Source organism: Morus notabilis, unplaced genomic scaffold (assembly GCF_000414095.1).
Source record: "Morus notabilis unplaced genomic scaffold, ASM41409v2 Scaffold250, whole genome shotgun sequence".
Lineage (NCBI taxonomy): Eukaryota > Viridiplantae > Streptophyta > Magnoliopsida > Rosales > Moraceae > Morus > Morus notabilis.
In genome coordinates this window covers 411,333-427,436 of record NW_010358072.1, presented here as the reverse complement: position 1 = coordinate 427,436, position 16,104 = coordinate 411,333, and the positions used below count along the sequence as shown (strand labels likewise).

Below are 16,104 nucleotides of genomic sequence, written 5' to 3'. Positions count from 1 at the left end.
GTTTAGTTTTATTTATATAAAAATTCTCACTTGCTTGTTTCGTTCAAATAAAGTTATTATTGATACAATTTCGGTAATTAATATTATTCAGTCCTCGTAGGACGATACTCGTTTCTACGAACTTTACTACTTGATACGATAACGTGCACTTGCGTTTGCGAAAATATGTAACAACGAGGCGAGCCGGATGACCAAGTTTTATGGCTGAGATTCCGGCAACGCACCCAAAGGCAGTTCCGGAACTCCTGCCGTCGTTCACTCTTTTTTCTATGATTTGTGTGGGGAAGAGAGAAAGTTGAAAACCCTAAAAATTGGTTCGTTTATTTCACAAGTTATGTCACATCTCTTGAACAATTCTTGTGGTCGATTTTGTTATTCCATATATCATTCAGCACATAAAGCAAAAAAAAAGTGTAATCCAAATGGGAAAGGAACATGAAACTATACTTAACTCAAATTAAGTTTAACAAAAAATAAAAATTAGCAATATAATCTTAAAAGTATATCAATATACTTTGAATCTTAATATCCTCAATATCATATTAAAAAAATAGCAACGGACACACTAAAAAGTAAATTTTCAATGGTAAAATCAAAAGAATCAGCCTAGAAGTGCAGATACATGATGGAAGACATATTAATGTGTTTCTCTTGTGGTTTTGTTCGATGGAATAACAACGGACACACCAAAAAGATTTTTTTTTATTGAATAATAGCATTTTATAAATAAAAAAATCATTTAAAGTTAGTTGATTAAAATAAAAAAATTGGGTAGAATTATTACGGTGATTTTAACTCAACAATTAATGCTATACACATTAGAAAAAAGAAATATAAATACAAAAAACTGACATAAACAAAGTGGTTAAATAATGTAGTTTTATTAGACTGGTGTACTACATAAATAAGATGACGTGATATATTCGGTCCACTGAATAATTCTTAAAAAAACTATATCCCTTGTTTTATTATTATTTTTACAAAATATAAAATATAAATTTAGAATGGGACTATAGGATAAATTAAGGAAATATATCATGAATAGTTAGACATCCCAAGGTAGGTCGCGAGCACAAGACAAGACTGAAGACCCTTTAATAGGAGTGGTGAGAGGCCTCTAGAAACATTAAAGACCTTGAAATTCAATTTGATAAAAGAGAACTAAATTCATGATTTCAAATTTCGGCTTTAACTGTTATATTTGAAAATTAAACGAGGTGAACCCCACCAACTAATAAGAAATTAAGTTTTTTTTAATAATTAAAAACTTTTTACTGACAAAATTAAATCATGTCCTTAAAAAAGAACTAACTATATACTTCCCATAATTTTATTTTTACTTCCATATATCATACACTATTTTATTTTAAATAATTATAATTCTAAGCATGATAAATGTTAAGTTAAGAATTTAATTCTCTTTGTAAGAAAACGTTTGGTTCATGGATTAGAATCATAAGATTAGAATCATTTTTAATTTACGTGTATTTTTTATGAGAGAAAATACTATAACGAACTATGAAGCATGATTCGAATCGGAGTACGAATCTCCCAACCAAACAATTCCTAATTTTCAGAAAGATTAATAAACACCTTTTCTTCCATGGAGCTTAATTCTCTCTTATCATCCCATATTTATATTATAATTATAATTATATCTTTTTGACCTTATTTAAATTACTGTATTTTTTCTGAACTTACGTCATTTAGTTGGATTATAAATAACACAGATAGCCAAATGTATTTTTGATATAGCCAAATGTATTTTTGATAAATGGAAGTGGACTAAAATTATAAAAACCTTGACGAATACTCGGTTTAATAATTTCCCAATGATCTTGACTTGGTCCACTAAGAACCCTCCACGTCATATACGTATCCACGTGGATAAAACCCATTGGCTAGAGTCTCGTCATCTACGTGTCACCCGAAACACGGCACAAAAAGCCGTTCCTCCCTTCTCTTGTTGAACAAAGAAATTTCCCAGATATCAAATGCTTATGATAGATCAAAACCTTACCAAATCCCTAATTTCCGAATTCGCATTCGCAATTCAAACACGAACCCTAATCTAACCAGATCGCAGAAATTCTCACATCTCCTGGTTCGCTCACCGTGGCTTCCTCAGGTTCGCCGGGCCTGACTCGAAGAAAGCCCTCTTCTTCAGCTCCGTCTACCGTCGGGCCTAGTCGGGTCGTGGTCAGAGAATCGTTGAAGAATTCCCAATCTGATCTCCCTTTTTGGCAACGTAACTGGTTCATCGGATTGCTCTTCGCCATGGCCATTGGTTTCTTTGCTTTGGCTGTCTTCCTCTTCCTCGGCCTTGATCCCGATAATGGCTACGCTTCCTCGGCTTCTGCTGCCTCCTCCGAAGGCGTGGAGGTTTTTTTATCAATTTTTTCTTTTTCTAGATTTGTTTAGTTTAGTTGTCCATTTCATTTGAAGCTGCTATTAGCTTGTGGAAATGAGTGCATTCTTTGTTTATGCGAAAAATAGGGTTTTGTGAGTGAGGAAGAATGATTTTGGGGATGAAATTGTGTTGTTTTAAGAATTGGGATATCGAATTTCACGTTTGGTATTTTATTTTTTTTATTTATTTTTTATTTGTCTGGCAGATTACTTATGGGACAGTTCTAAAGCTGATGCATGAAAGGACCAAATTTCGACTTCATTCCCACGACGTGCCGTATGGTTCTGGCAGTGGACAGCAATCAGTTACTGGTTTTCCCAATGTTGACGATTCCAATAGCTACTGGGTAACTTTTCTCCGTTCTCTCTTGTATTTCAATCTCTCTTTGTTAAGGATATCAAAATTATAGTTTTCACCTTAATATACCCACATTTTGTTCAGTTTCGGTGTAGAAAATATTTGTTTGATTAGATTGAAAAGGAAAACGTGAAGGTTCAGGTTCTTTGATTTGATCATGTTCCTTTTGTGTTGAACTCGAGAATCAGGAAACATTTTCTCAATTGGATTAATGTGGTAGTTTTGGATTTAGAACGACGAAGGAATTTCAATTCTCTAGATATTTGATGTTGGAAATAATCTAATTACTAATTATGTTAATCAACAAATGTTAGGCTCTCTACCTTTTATTTGATTTGGTTTGGCGAGAAATATTTTTTTTCCCTCACTGAGCTAGCTGCTTATGTCCATCTTTGTTGTCGGAACTAATTTTTATATTTTGAAGCAATGACAGTTTGTGGTAAATCTACCCTGATATAAAGATAAGAGGTGAAGCATGTCGGCAAAATGTGTATTATTCTCTTATTTACATGTCAAAGCACTTAAAACATCATCTTCCAAAAAAATAAAAAGCGCACTAAACATGTTACTGTGGTAATTTTTTAATACGGAGTTAAATTAATTTTTTCTTTTACAGATTGTTAACCCACAGCTTGGATCATCTGCTAAACAAGGCGATGCCATTAAAAGTGGGACAATCATTAGGTTGCACCACATGAGAACTAGGAAATGGCTACATAGCCATTTGCATGCCTCCCCAATATCAGGCAACCAAGAGGTATGTTCAGTTCTTGTATTGTTTACCCAAGTTTCCTGTACAGTATAACAATGCTATTTAAAAACAAAAAAAACAAAAAAAAGATTGTTTATAATTTTTCTTTTATATATAATAATAATAATAATAATGCTCTTAGTCCTTATCTTTTCACCATCGTGGTGGATGAGCTGACAAGAGAAATCCAAGATAGAGTTCCTTGGTGTATGCTTTTTGCGGACGATATAGTTTTAGTTGATGAACATAGGGAATGAGTTAACACTTAACCGTAAGTTAGAACTGTGAAGATAGACTCTCGAGACGAGGGGATTTAAGTTAAGTAGGACGAAAACTGAATACATGCATTGTAGGTTTAGTAACTCAAGTCATCAGAGTGATGGAATTTTTTTAGATGGTGTGGAGATTGAGGCTTTTAGGAAATTTAGGTACTTTGGGTCTATAGTGCAGTACGAATGACATATAGAAGAGGATATTCAATCTAAGATTAAGGCATGGTGGGTTAAGTGGAAGAATGCAACGGGAGTTTTATGTGATAGCAAGATGCCTATTAAAGCTGAAAGGAAAGTTCTATAGGACTGTAATCCGCCCAGCTATGTTATATGGTAGTAAATGTTAGGCCATTAAGAGACAATATATATCTAAGATGAGTGTGGCAGAAATGCATATGTTAAGATGGATGAGTGGTCATACGAGAATGGATCGCATAAGGAATGAAGTTATTTGTAGTAAAGTAGGTGTAGCACCAATATAAAATAAGGTGCGCGAAGGCCGCTTGAGGTGGTACATGCATGTCTAACGTAAACCGCTAGAAGCACCAGTTCGTGCTTAGGAGGACATTCTTATACCTAATACTAGGAGAAGGAGGGGTAGACCAAGAATTACGTGGACCGAAGTAGTTAGAAAAGACATTCTAGATCTAGGCCTTCCGGAAAGTTTAATTTCGAACGGAGCTGCGTGGAAAAGTGAGGTGTAGCACCAATAGAAGATAAGGTACGCGAAGGCCGCTTGAGGTGGTACGGACATGTCCAACGTAGACCGTTAGAAGCACTAGTTCGTGCTTGAGAGGACATTCTTATACTTAATACTACGAAAGGGAGGGGTGGACCAAGAATTACGTGGACCGAAGTAGTTATGAAAGACATTCTAAATCTAGACTTCAGGAAAGTTTAATTTCGAACAGAGCTGTGTGGAAAAGTAAAATTCATATAACCGACCCTATTTAAGTTGAGATTAAGACTTGTTGTTGTTGTTGTTGTGTGTGTATATATATATATATATATATATATATATATATATATAATAATCCTATGGAGTTTGAGCTATATCCTTATGTCAAAGATGGGAGTGTATTGTGCACTTAAGGGAATTCCACTAAATCCTTGGCATGAGTACGGCAAATGCATGGTTCATACCGTTAGATTATTATAGTGTCTTTACACCAATGTATGCTGCATATAGTTTTTAGCTTCTATACCGTTTCACCTTAGTGCTTCATTTACATTCATGCTAATTGAAGTCACGTCATGCTTGGTACAGGTAAGCTGCTTCGGCGGGGACAATGAATCTGACACTGGCGATTATTGGAGGTGAAACTCACCTAATCATTTATAAAAGGTTTACTTTGACTGTCCTTACTAATCTGTATTGCTGATGGCGCATGTTGGCGGTTTATTTTGTAGGCTTCTGATTGAAGGGAGTGGGAAGACCTGGAAGCAAGATCAAAGAGTTCGCCTTCAGCATGTTGACACGGGTGTCTACCTGCATAGTCATGACAAAAAATACACCCGAATTGCTGGAGGACAGCAGGAGGTAAGGAAATAAATACCATCTGCTTTTTGCAATTAATGAAAACAAATGCAGATTGAAAATCAGTTACTAGGAGGCACAACTTAGGCTGCTATTGTTTTGAGCCACTGATGACTTGTTTTCATTAGGATTAAACTTGAAGGACATGTTCTCGCTCTACTTAAGTAGTGTGTGTACCGAGTCGTTCACTAACAACTTGTGTGCCTTCCTGCACAGGTTTGTGGTGTCACAGAAAAGCGCGCCGACAATGTTTGGTTGGCAGCAGAAGGCGTATACCTCCCTGTCAACGAAACCAAGTAGAATTTAGTCATGGGACCTCGAATTTACTAATACTACTCTGTATAAAACAGGTACATGGGTTTTGGATTGTTTTGGTGGATGGTACCTGGTCAGGTAACAGTTGTAGACGTCCTACTAAATGAAAGAAGACCTATCTAAGAAACGATAATGTTATGTCGTTCTTGTTCCTTCCCCGTTCTGTTTTAAGAGAGAAAAATATGTGAATTTGTCTTTTTCCTCACGACGAGGGAGGTATGGAACCCCTGTGTTCGGATATATTAAATGAATCTAATGGTAATACCAAATCCATAGTTCTTCATAATCCTAAATGACCTTTTTAAATACTTGTATTATCTTTTACATCGTTATTCTTAGAGCGTGATAAACTAATTTGAGAGCTTGGAGAGTACGAATTTGTCACTACTCTAATCACATCGTCATTACAATTCTAGCTCAGATCCACTCTACCATATAAGGGCCATTTTTTCCCCCCACGTCTACCTGGTACTTGTTTAATTAAGTGGGCTTTTAGGCGGGGTTTTGAAGTCTGTTCTGGTTCTCTGTTCTGGACTATGGTGTGAATTAGTCCCTGTATATAAAGTCCAGTCACTTATAAGTGGTATTCTAATTCTACCCTTGTGCCTTTACATTATTATTATTATTATTATTTTGGGATAAACGCCTTTATATTAGAATCTTGACTCAATTTAATATATAGAGTCAATGGTAGAAATATTTAGGGGCAGTTTGGTATAAGGATTCTGAACCCAGAGAATTATAATTTTGAGTTTAAATTAGTGTTTATTTATAAAAAGTAAAAAGTGATTCTAATTTGACTTATTAAAAATCAGTGTTTGATTTAAATAGTTCTGATTCAATGTTTGAACTATATGATGTTTTAAACCATATTTAAACCATGAATCACTTTTAATTATAAAATTATCCATCCTCTTGATTTTAGGTGGTTTAAACTCATAATTCTGGTTCTGATTTTAAAAATATGATTTGGATTCAGAATCATAAATTATTATTCTAATTTTAAAATTAAAATTAAAATCACTCTAATTTAAATCTTCATACCAAATGAATTCTATGCTGTTAGACGGCCATTTCTGAGTTTCCTTCCTCTTAACTCACCCCGGACTATCTACTTGCCGAGCCCCTCTTTTCTTGAAGTTTGAAGCCCACATGTAACATAATAGAACCATTTAAAAAAGGACAAGTTACACCGTTCTGCTCATGTCTCTTGAATTTTAATTTTAATTTGTAACATATCCGTATCCGTTCCTTTTAAACTTCATGACTTACAAAATTTTTCTTTTTGTTATTTTTTTAACAAAAAAAAAGACACTTGGCACTTTTTTAGACTGAGATTTATGACATTAGATGTACAATTATAAAGATACGAAAAATGAATTTGAGAAGCACTCAATAATCATACCACACACATTGCCGAAACAAAGACAAAAGAGAAGAAAAGATAAAAGAGTAATTTTAATAAATATTCTTTAAAAGTACATGAGTCAAAATTTTTATTTTTTTCTTAATTTATAATTTTTTTAATTAAATAATTATCTTAATAAAAAAATATTTATCAAAAATACGGGATAAAAATTTATAATTTTTTTAATTAAATAATTATCCTAATAAAAAAATATTTATCAATAATGTGGGATAAAAATTTATACTCGTGGAAGTAAATTTTCCATTTTTTCTGAGATTTAAAAAAGTAACGCACTAACCAAGCCCAGCCCCATTTATGTTTTCGTCTCATAATTTTTCTTTTTTTTTATTTAATTCTTATTTGTTCAGATATAATCGTGTCTTAAATTTGGAATGGATGGGTATGCAGGTTTTGGCATTATTCCTTTAATGCAGGTTTTGGCATTATCCCTTAAAAATAAATAAATAAATAAAGAAAAGAGAGATGGAGGAGGAGAAGGAGAAGGAGAAGAAACAGGAGTGGGCCCCAGAACCGATCGTGGAATCATTTTGCACTTTTTGGTGTCCCTAATCACCGTTGGCCGGAATATTTTGTTGGGTTGGATTTAGGACGTTTTGACTGGTTTAATCAAGTGTATTAAATCAATCAAGGTGGGCCCATATAACAAAAAGCGATTAGTGGAGACTGTTGAAGATCTTCGATGAGATGAGACGTCAAAGTTGGTGCAATTTCTTGTCGAAATTGGTATAAACTTAACCGTCATGTCAGTTTATTGCATTTCTATATTAATATAAGATGGTTGAGTGTATCGCCCTCCCAATTCTCTTACTTTTTATGGATGCCATTGCCATGCAACGTTTGGTGCTGGACTCATAAAACGACATGAATGATGGGGTGGATTCCGATGTTGTCCTGTTCTTGGGGTGAGCCACCGCTCATTTCACTGTCGTTTTTTCCCTTTTAAAATAATAAAATAGCTGCATCTTACCGCCTCCTCAATAACCGAATAACGTATGAAACTATGCATTTTTCTTGTCGTTTTTATCATATGCAACTACTAGGTACTAGTAGTACTACTATTCCAAACAAAGACCCCGTAAGCCAAGTGACGAATGTGAGAGATGAGGATGAAAAATCATGGTAAGTCGAGTGGTCCAGAGCTCCAATAATTTTAAGTCCTGCCATGAAAAAGATGCTTAACTTGATATGCTATGATGCAACAAAGAAATGTCCCATTTTCTACGCATTAATTGCCGTAGACACTGGAGACTGCATGGTTCAGTGAAAAACAAAAAACAGACCTTATATTATATATATATATATACACACACTCCTGCATATTTGCAATTTCTTGTTTTGGGGCCATTTACTCAGAGTGGATTTATAACTTTGTATCATCAATACTCTTCACCTACTCTTTTTCAGATATATTCTATACTCAACCATTTTCATGGTCCCAAACAACAATTCCCTTCTCTAATACCAAAAGGGCAAAAAAAATAATAATAATAATAAAATAAATTAAATTAATAGAGTAGAAGAAAATATTTAGCGACAAATTCCAACTTCCAAATTCATAAAAAGCGTACACGTTGAGATAGATTCTCATGTCCAGGATGGGGCCAACGAAGTTCATCTAAATTGCCAAGCAATAATGAATTCGCTCATTGCCGGCTGGAATGTTGTTAATGACACTGATTATCGCTATTGTTGTCATTATGTACACTTTTTTGCTAAAACGATGAATTTTCTGTCTTAATGGAAACAGTTTGTAGTTGTGGATCATTAAAGAGGCCGCACCACAAAAGATGAAACTAGCATATAGTGGTGAACATCATAGCTCGTTCAGATTATCTGATCAATTAAGGAAGATGGGTCCCACATGAAATTGACGGTGCAGATCATTATGTTGACATTTCATGTGTTCCTTACATGAGAGGAGTTGGATCTGTACGGTATGTCTGGGCTGTAAGGACAATCAACCTGTGTCCTATTTTTCCTCTTTTCAATTGCGTTTCTTTCGCCAATGTTCAACTTAGAAAGGTCTTTCTCTCTTTCTTTCTTTCTAAATAAAAAATAAAAAAGGTTTCTCATTTGCATCTTCATGGAAACTGAAAGCCCTATAATCTTTGAAGAGAATCACAGATAAATGTACCTTTGAGAAATATATTTAATAACGTATTTTGAACTTAAACATGGCCAGTTCCATTTTCTCTGTCCTTTAATATTTGGATATAAAGTTGGATATCTTACCGCGTGATTTTTTTTTTTTTCCTGAAGGGAGACAAAAGTTAATTATTAATTAATTAATTAATCAATTAATTAGTTGACTTAGTCTTGTCATCTTCTTAGCTAATTTTACAACCTTAGAATCTAGATCACATTACTTTTGACGAGAAGAACAATGGATAGATCATGCCAATACTTTAGTAGTAGGACACCCCATTTCCCTTAGGATCGATAGCATTGTGAAGGTCTCCACATGCATGATTAAATTGAACGCTCTTCTCACATGCATGATTGTGTATTTCTTGAGGTAAGAAAAATTGGACATACTTGGAGACAACAAATTATACGGGTAGCTTGTTTGTTATTTAAGGTTTAGCATACTTTGGTTGGAAAGTTGAAATTCCCATACTTGTAGTGCAAGAACTAGCTGTAAAATAGTAATCCCATGAAGAAAAACACTCAAAAGTTGTCCCCAAAAGTCTTATTCTAGTCCCCACCCTACAAGCATCCTTTTTTAGTGTTTTAGCAAGGGGAAAAAAAAAAAAAAAAAAAAAAAAAAAAAAAAAAAAAACCCAATCATCTTTGCCCACTCTCCTGAGTCACCCACATAAGATTAAAGGAATATCAACCTTTTTACTATATTGTTCATTTACTTTTCTAAAAACTAGAATCAATCAGCAATAGTGAGAGCCATATAATTCATGATAAAAATGTAGCATAATGGCTCTTAAAGCAGTTTGTTGGCCCCCCTTCCTTTGGGCGTATGCATCTAAACAAACTTGAGGCAAGTTCTTTTGTCCATTTTTTGGTGCTTGAAGAACCATCAATTATTCCATGTCAGTTCTAACACATGTAGCAATGTCCGGAACAACCCCCCAATGCACATGTCGTTTAGTCCTTAAACGTCAAAGAGCCAGGAATTGGCCAAATGTACACTGCCCACACATCTAAATTCTAATCCACATCATACTTCATCAAAATCTAGCCGAAAAGAATGAACAAAATTGACCCATATCATTGGAGCTCTTGAACATCGTAGTTGTCCATAGAAATGAGTGCTGCATTTACTTTGTGTGGTTGTATACCTTCTATTATTTAATACAAACTAACTAATTAAGTACACAATTTTTTGTGGCCTCCCTAATTTCTGGTGGCTTTTATATCTAGTCCGCAAGTTACTTTTCTATACGGTCTGGTGATAGCCCTTGATGTTTTTGGTCTTTTAATCTCGATTGAGTTATCCACTAATTATAGTGATGTATTTTAAAAAGCCATTCATTTGCTGGTATAGTTGGGTGACTCTTAATAGACGTTTAGTTTATGGATTTAAAATTATGATTCAGAATTATTCTCATTTTACGTGTATTTTTTATAAAAAAAATTTTATAACAAACCACGAACCACAACGAACCATGATTCAAATCATGACACGAATCCCTCTTTCAAACGTCGCATAGATTTTCTCTTGTTGAAACTTGATACACTTGTTACCCCTCAAGTGTTTCAACTTAACCACGGTTCCGTTAATGGTGGGAGTTGAGTCATCAAATGAATTGAGGTCTTTTGCCACTGAAGTAGTAGTGTTTGTACATTTCTGATTTGGAATACAATTTCGGTCTTCAAAAAAAGTTGGATAAAAAGATTTTATTAGGGTCTACAGCCAAAATTTCTTCTTGACCATAATCATTATCAGTATGTGATTTGACTGCTATATATCTGAGGACGGGATTATCATCACTGATTACTGAAGAGCCGCAGAGTATGCAAGTTAAATAACTCACACACCCACCTGCCTAATATAACTCTAACCAACCGTCTATTTGCCTTTACATTTGAAAACAACCAAACTGGTTATTGTCAAGTTGTGAAATGAAGTTGGTTTTGAAGGAAAAAAAACCCAAGTAACGTATAGAACTTGAAATGGGTAAAACATTATGAAAGAACAGTAGTTTCAACTCTTTTCTTTGCTGCCATATACGAGCCACAAGATGGTGCATTTAATTATTTGAAGTGTGGAGCTTCCTTCAACAAAAGATGCCAAAACGTGCGTTTTGTGTAATACGATTAGTCGGTCCTCAACATTTATGATGGACCCACGTCACTACCGACAATTACGAAGCTGCAGGACCTAACGTTCGAGTTCGACCCACCCAAAATCAGAGAATAAATTAAATAGTCAACAAAATACGATCGAAAGGATGAAAAAATGGAGACTGTGAAACGCTGAGATTACTATAAAGAAAGAAGGTAAATCCAAGAAGTTCAAGCAACCGTAGGATTTATTGGAGCTTTCTGTGGTAGGAATGCGTGTTTTTTAGCGATAAATCTAATAAAAATCACAATAAATGAAGTACCTTTTAATTTGTTGATTCAAATTTTTAATTTAAATTAAAATATGATTTTATTTAAAAATTTTTAACTGTGATAAAAAAATTAAATACGACTGTTTTAAAAAAATGCGTGTTTTTTAGCGATAAATCTAATAAAAATCACAATAAATGAAGTACTTTTTAATTTGTTGATTCAAATTTTTAATTTAAATTAAAATATGATTTTATTTAAAAATTTTTTACTGTGATAAAAAAATTAAATGCGACTGTTTTAAAAAATTTTTACTGTAATAAAATTTTAATTCTAAACTTGAATCCACAGGGGAAAAAAAAAAAAAAAAGTGTGCAAAATTACATAGAATTGAATAGATTTGATGTCAAAACAGAGCCCTATGTAGATGTGAAAGCGTTAAAAAAACTCTAGATTATGGTACATTGTCAAGTCAAAAAAAACTGCGCCAGTGCATTATTATATTAACCACAGAAATGTACACAAGATAACATACAAGTTACAACTAATCTAAAAGGCATGGTAAAAGACGAGGGAAATTAAAGTTTAGGATACTACCGAATGACAATACCCCACAATGAAAATCATGTAAATATACAAATACCTCGTGGGGACTAAATGTCAATGTCGATGATTTTCCAACAATGACGAACAGCTAAGCACTCCAAACTAGATTGGACCTTACTATTGAGATCTGTAAATTATTAATAGAGGATGTTTCAGTAAACAAGGTCAGAGCATTTTAATACAAGAGAAATGCCAGAGGATAAGCACCAAACAATGTTAAACTACTCCAATAACATAGAGATTAACAAAAAAGAGATCCATGTTTTCACTACAAATTTTTAATTAATGCAATTAAACTTGAGTAAATCCAAAGATTCCATATGGAATTTCAGACCCAAAACTGAAGGACCAGCAGAGCAAAAGATTCCCCCAGATGGAGAAGAAGGCAGTGAAAGGTCTTTATTTTCTAATAATGCATAAGAAAATGACCGACACCCCTTCCAACTGTTTTTGTTAATTATTTAAGCAGTATTAATTTAAATTTGGGGTAGGGCCAAGGAAGAGACAAGAATGTACTATTGGGTGTAAAGTGACCCCTTGATAGTAGAGTCAGTAGTGGGGGTGATTTAGTGCAAATATAACATGACTTGGGCTTGTTCTGTTGCAAATATAACTCCAAAGCATCCCTCGGATTTCCCAAATTTGCATCCAATACCACTGACAAACAATGAAGCGTCTATAGATATATCCAGTCATACCATGTGACGTTTGATAAGGAGATTCGTACTCTGATTTGAATTATAGTTCATAATTCGTTACATTATTTTTTCTTAAAAAAAATACACGTAAATCAAAAATAATTTTAATATCATGATTCTAATCCATGAACCAAACTTGTAACCGGTGTTATCAGTTATCACTATGGCGGTTTAATTATCAAATGGAACTTTTAAGAAAGTAATGCTTCCAATATCGGTGAGCTCTACTTGTGGGAGAATAGAATTCATATTCAAGCCAAAATGTATGCCTGGCGCCCATTATAAGCAAGGAAGATAGAGAGAGAGAGTATGCACTCATTCAAACACCAAAAGCAACATAAATGGGAATTGCCCACATGAGAAATTTTCTACTCGGATAATTATACAACACTATAGTCTATAGTTTTATATCGACTTTTTGACGAGCAATAGCTATTTTATGCACTAACAAAAAAAGGTAGAAATTAGAAAAGACCAGAAGCTTGATAATAAGATCATGAAAAGAAAACTAACTTCAGAATTCCTCTCCTCAATCTCACACCTTCCTTCCTCAGCAGGTCCAACTCCTTAAAAAGGCAAGCTCTTTGAAGTGGAGCTTGCTGTGAGTGACTTGAAGTGAAAAGGAACAAGATCTTGCGGCAAATTAGCCCTCTTGACAATCTTCCTCATGTTGTTCTGCAAACTCTGTTGGACTAGCTGCTTCACTGCTTTCTTCTCCTCACTCATCATATCCTCGTCCTCTTCCAAACATTCTGTAGTGCCCATTTTTGGATTCATCACTGAAGATGATGAAGACCCGCAAATAGGGGCAGAAACAGTAGCCCCCAAATTCCCACCAAAACTCTGTGAAACCTGCTTCCCTTTATCCACTCTCAAACACTCCAAAATCCTTGAAGCCCTCTTCTGCGCCAATGTACTACCCAAAAGCGTCAATTCAAGCAATGCCGAGACGATCCCGGCTTCAATCATGGCCTGCCTATCCCCATAAGCCTTGTGCGCCATCACCATCAAAATGTAGGATCCCTTCTCTTGGCACCCAGGAGAGTCATTCCAATTCAACACATCAACCAAAATGGGGAAAGCATCAGCCACAGCACTGATCGATTTTCGACCTTCCGGTGTCGAAACCACATTGCCCAGAATCGAGAGGATCCTCTCGCTTACTTCCATGTCTCCCAACGCGTTCAACATAAATGGGATCAGATCAGTTTCCATGATAAAGGAAATGTTTGATGGGCAGATTGAGAGATTGTACAGGGCTCTCAAGGCGTCTTGCTTGGCTTGTGAGCTACTGGGGTTTTCCGAATTCTGGAGGATTTTGACCAAGAAAGGTATGGCACCTGAGGATCCAATAATTGGTTTGTTTGAGTCCAATGCGCTTAGGCCCAGAAAATTTGCCACTATAGCTTCTGAAACTGCTGGGTTTAGAGAATTTGGAGACCCTATGAGCATTAGCATTTTGTGAACAGCACCTGCTTTAACAATGGCTCCTTTGTTCCTGCAGAAAATCATTGGAAAAAAAAACCGGAAAATTATTACGAATTCTTCATATTTGACGAAAATTGAAACATATAGTAAAAAAGAAAAAGTTACAAGAACTGGGAAAAAAGTTGCAAATACACTGAATCTGAACATTGTGATAACTTTCATGAGAAGTGAATGAGGAAAGGAAACTGTGTAAAAAAATGTACTGTTTTCAGTAGATAGGAAAAATATGAAGTTTCCGGAAAGAAATTGAAAGGACGAGTATAAGAAAAAAAAAAAAAGCAGAAAACAACAAAAACAGGGAATGTGCATGCAACAGAAATGAAAAAAAAAAAAAAAAAGACTCACATATCATTGCCGATCCCGAGATTGAGCAAAGCATAGAGGGCGGCGATCTGAGAATTATGGTCTTCAAAATCGAGCATTCCGACGAGAGGAGGAATGGCTCCGAGCATGGCCAGAGTCCATCTCGCCTCCAAATCTTCCTTCGCAAGCAACCTCGCTTCCGTCGCGGCCTCTCTCCTCTTTCCCCTCTCCTCCACCTGCAAATCCCTAACCACTCGCTTCAGCGTCTCCAGCGCCTCCACCTTCCTCCGCGTCGCCGCCGCCTCCGCCTCGCTCTCCGACCACTCCGCCAGGTTCAGAAGATCCATCAGCTTCTCCGACTTCCCGTTCGCCTTAGACGCCGCCGTTGTTTTAGGCTTCTCCGCCGGCGCCTTCTCCTTGACCGCCGGAGCGGCGACCGGAGCGTTTCTGTCGTCGTCGTAGTCTTCGCCGCGGTTGTGGTGGCGGTAGCGAGAGCTCCCGCCGCAGCTGACGGCGCCGAAGATTTTCCTCCTGAATGCGGCACCGGAGAACCCCGGCCATTTCCGAAAGTGGCCGCCGGACGTCGCCGGAGTGGCGGTGGGGCGGTCGAGAATCAGAGATCCGACGTCGTTTCTGCGACACGTGGCCATTTCCTGAATGCTACATTTCCCAGAAAGCCACTTCGCAGTTGAGTGACTCTGAGATATACGTGTGTGTGTGTGTGTATGTATATATATATGTGTGTATATATATATATATATATATAAATGAAGCTGTGAGTAGTCAGATGGAGATTAGAGAGAATAGAGAAACAGAGAGATAGAAACGGGAGGTGTTTTTGTATTCTTCTCGATTTATTGCTTATTTATAGAAAAAGAGAGAGAGACTGACACTGCGTGTGTAACTCTGTAAGCGCGACTTTAGAAGTTAGTAAAGAGACGCTGATCAAGAGAGAGAGAGAGAGACGGTGAAGGGAAGTGAAAACGAAATAATAATCAATTAAGGCCATGTTTGTTTCCGTTACTATTTTTATGTTTTAGGACAAAATGAAAAATAAACAAATAATAAATTAATACGTTTTTGTATTTTTTTTCTTTTTTCCTTGTTTTTTATAAGAGAAACGTGAATAAAATAGAAAATACAAATAATAATATTACTTCCCTCCTTTTTAAAGCTCTAATAAGAATCAAATCAATTGTTTAATAAATAACATTGCAAAAATAAATAACACGCCATGCGATTAGATCATCTCTAATATAAACACTAATGTTAATAGTATATTTAGTATTAAAAAATATAATATAATATATTATTTTCATTTTTACTTCGATGTATAATGTTATTAAAATACTAAATTTATTTTTTCTCATAATTATTTAGTTTTGAAAGTTATAAAAGTAAAATTTTAATTTTAAAATAATTAAAAAAT

At 35.3% G+C, this 16,104-nt stretch overlaps 2 protein-coding genes across 3 annotated transcripts; one reads left to right on the top strand and one right to left on the bottom strand.

Annotated features, from left to right (window-relative positions):
- Positions 1-1,964: 1,964 nt before the first annotated feature.
- LOC21397609 (stromal cell-derived factor 2-like protein) lies at positions 1,965-5,769 on the top strand. Its single transcript, XM_010091657.2, has 6 exons — positions 1,965-2,382; positions 2,616-2,756; positions 3,384-3,524; positions 5,058-5,107; positions 5,201-5,330; positions 5,544-5,769. The coding sequence occupies exons 1-6, from the start codon at positions 2,278-2,280 to the stop codon at positions 5,625-5,627; spliced, it is 651 nt and encodes a 216-aa protein (XP_010089959.1). The 5' UTR covers positions 1,965-2,277; the 3' UTR covers positions 5,628-5,769.
- Positions 5,770-12,068: 6,299 nt separating this feature from the next.
- On the bottom strand, positions 12,069-15,641 carry LOC21397608 (U-box domain-containing protein 12). Of its 2 annotated transcripts, XR_002901595.1 has the most exons (3): positions 14,718-15,640; positions 13,398-14,382; positions 12,069-12,313 (listed from the first exon to the last, which is right to left on the bottom strand). XR_002901595.1 is itself a non-coding variant. In XM_010091656.2 (2 exons), exons 1-2 carry the CDS (start codon positions 15,323-15,325, stop codon positions 13,452-13,454), a joined length of 1,539 nt encoding a protein of 512 aa, XP_010089958.1. In that variant the 5' UTR covers positions 15,326-15,641; the 3' UTR covers positions 13,062-13,451. The 2 variants fall into 2 exon arrangements, 1 of the variants encoding a protein (XP_010089958.1); XM_010091656.2 differs by lacking the exon at positions 12,069-12,313 and having other exon boundaries at positions 13,062-14,382; positions 14,718-15,641.
- Positions 15,642-16,104: the final 463 nt, after the last annotated feature.

Excerpts from the sequence above, each read along its gene's own strand:
- LOC21397609 (XM_010091657.2), top strand. The coding sequence starts at position 2,278 with ATGGCCATTGGTTTCTTTGCTTTGGCTGTCTTCCTCTTCCTCGGCCTT. Across the intron at positions 2,383-2,615 it reads CCTCCTCCGAAGGCGTGGAG|ATTACTTATGGGACAGTTCT; the intron begins GTTTTTTTATCA and ends TTTGTCTGGCAG. Across the intron at positions 2,757-3,383 it reads ACGATTCCAATAGCTACTGG|ATTGTTAACCCACAGCTTGG; the intron begins GTAACTTTTCTC and ends TTTCTTTTACAG.
- LOC21397608 (XM_010091656.2), bottom strand. The coding sequence starts at position 15,325 with ATGGCCACGTGTCGCAGAAACGACGTCGGATCTCTGATTCTCGACCGC. Across the intron at positions 14,383-14,717 it reads CTCGGGATCGGCAATGATAT|GAACAAAGGAGCCATTGTTA; the intron begins GTGAGTCTTTTT and ends GATTTTCTGCAG.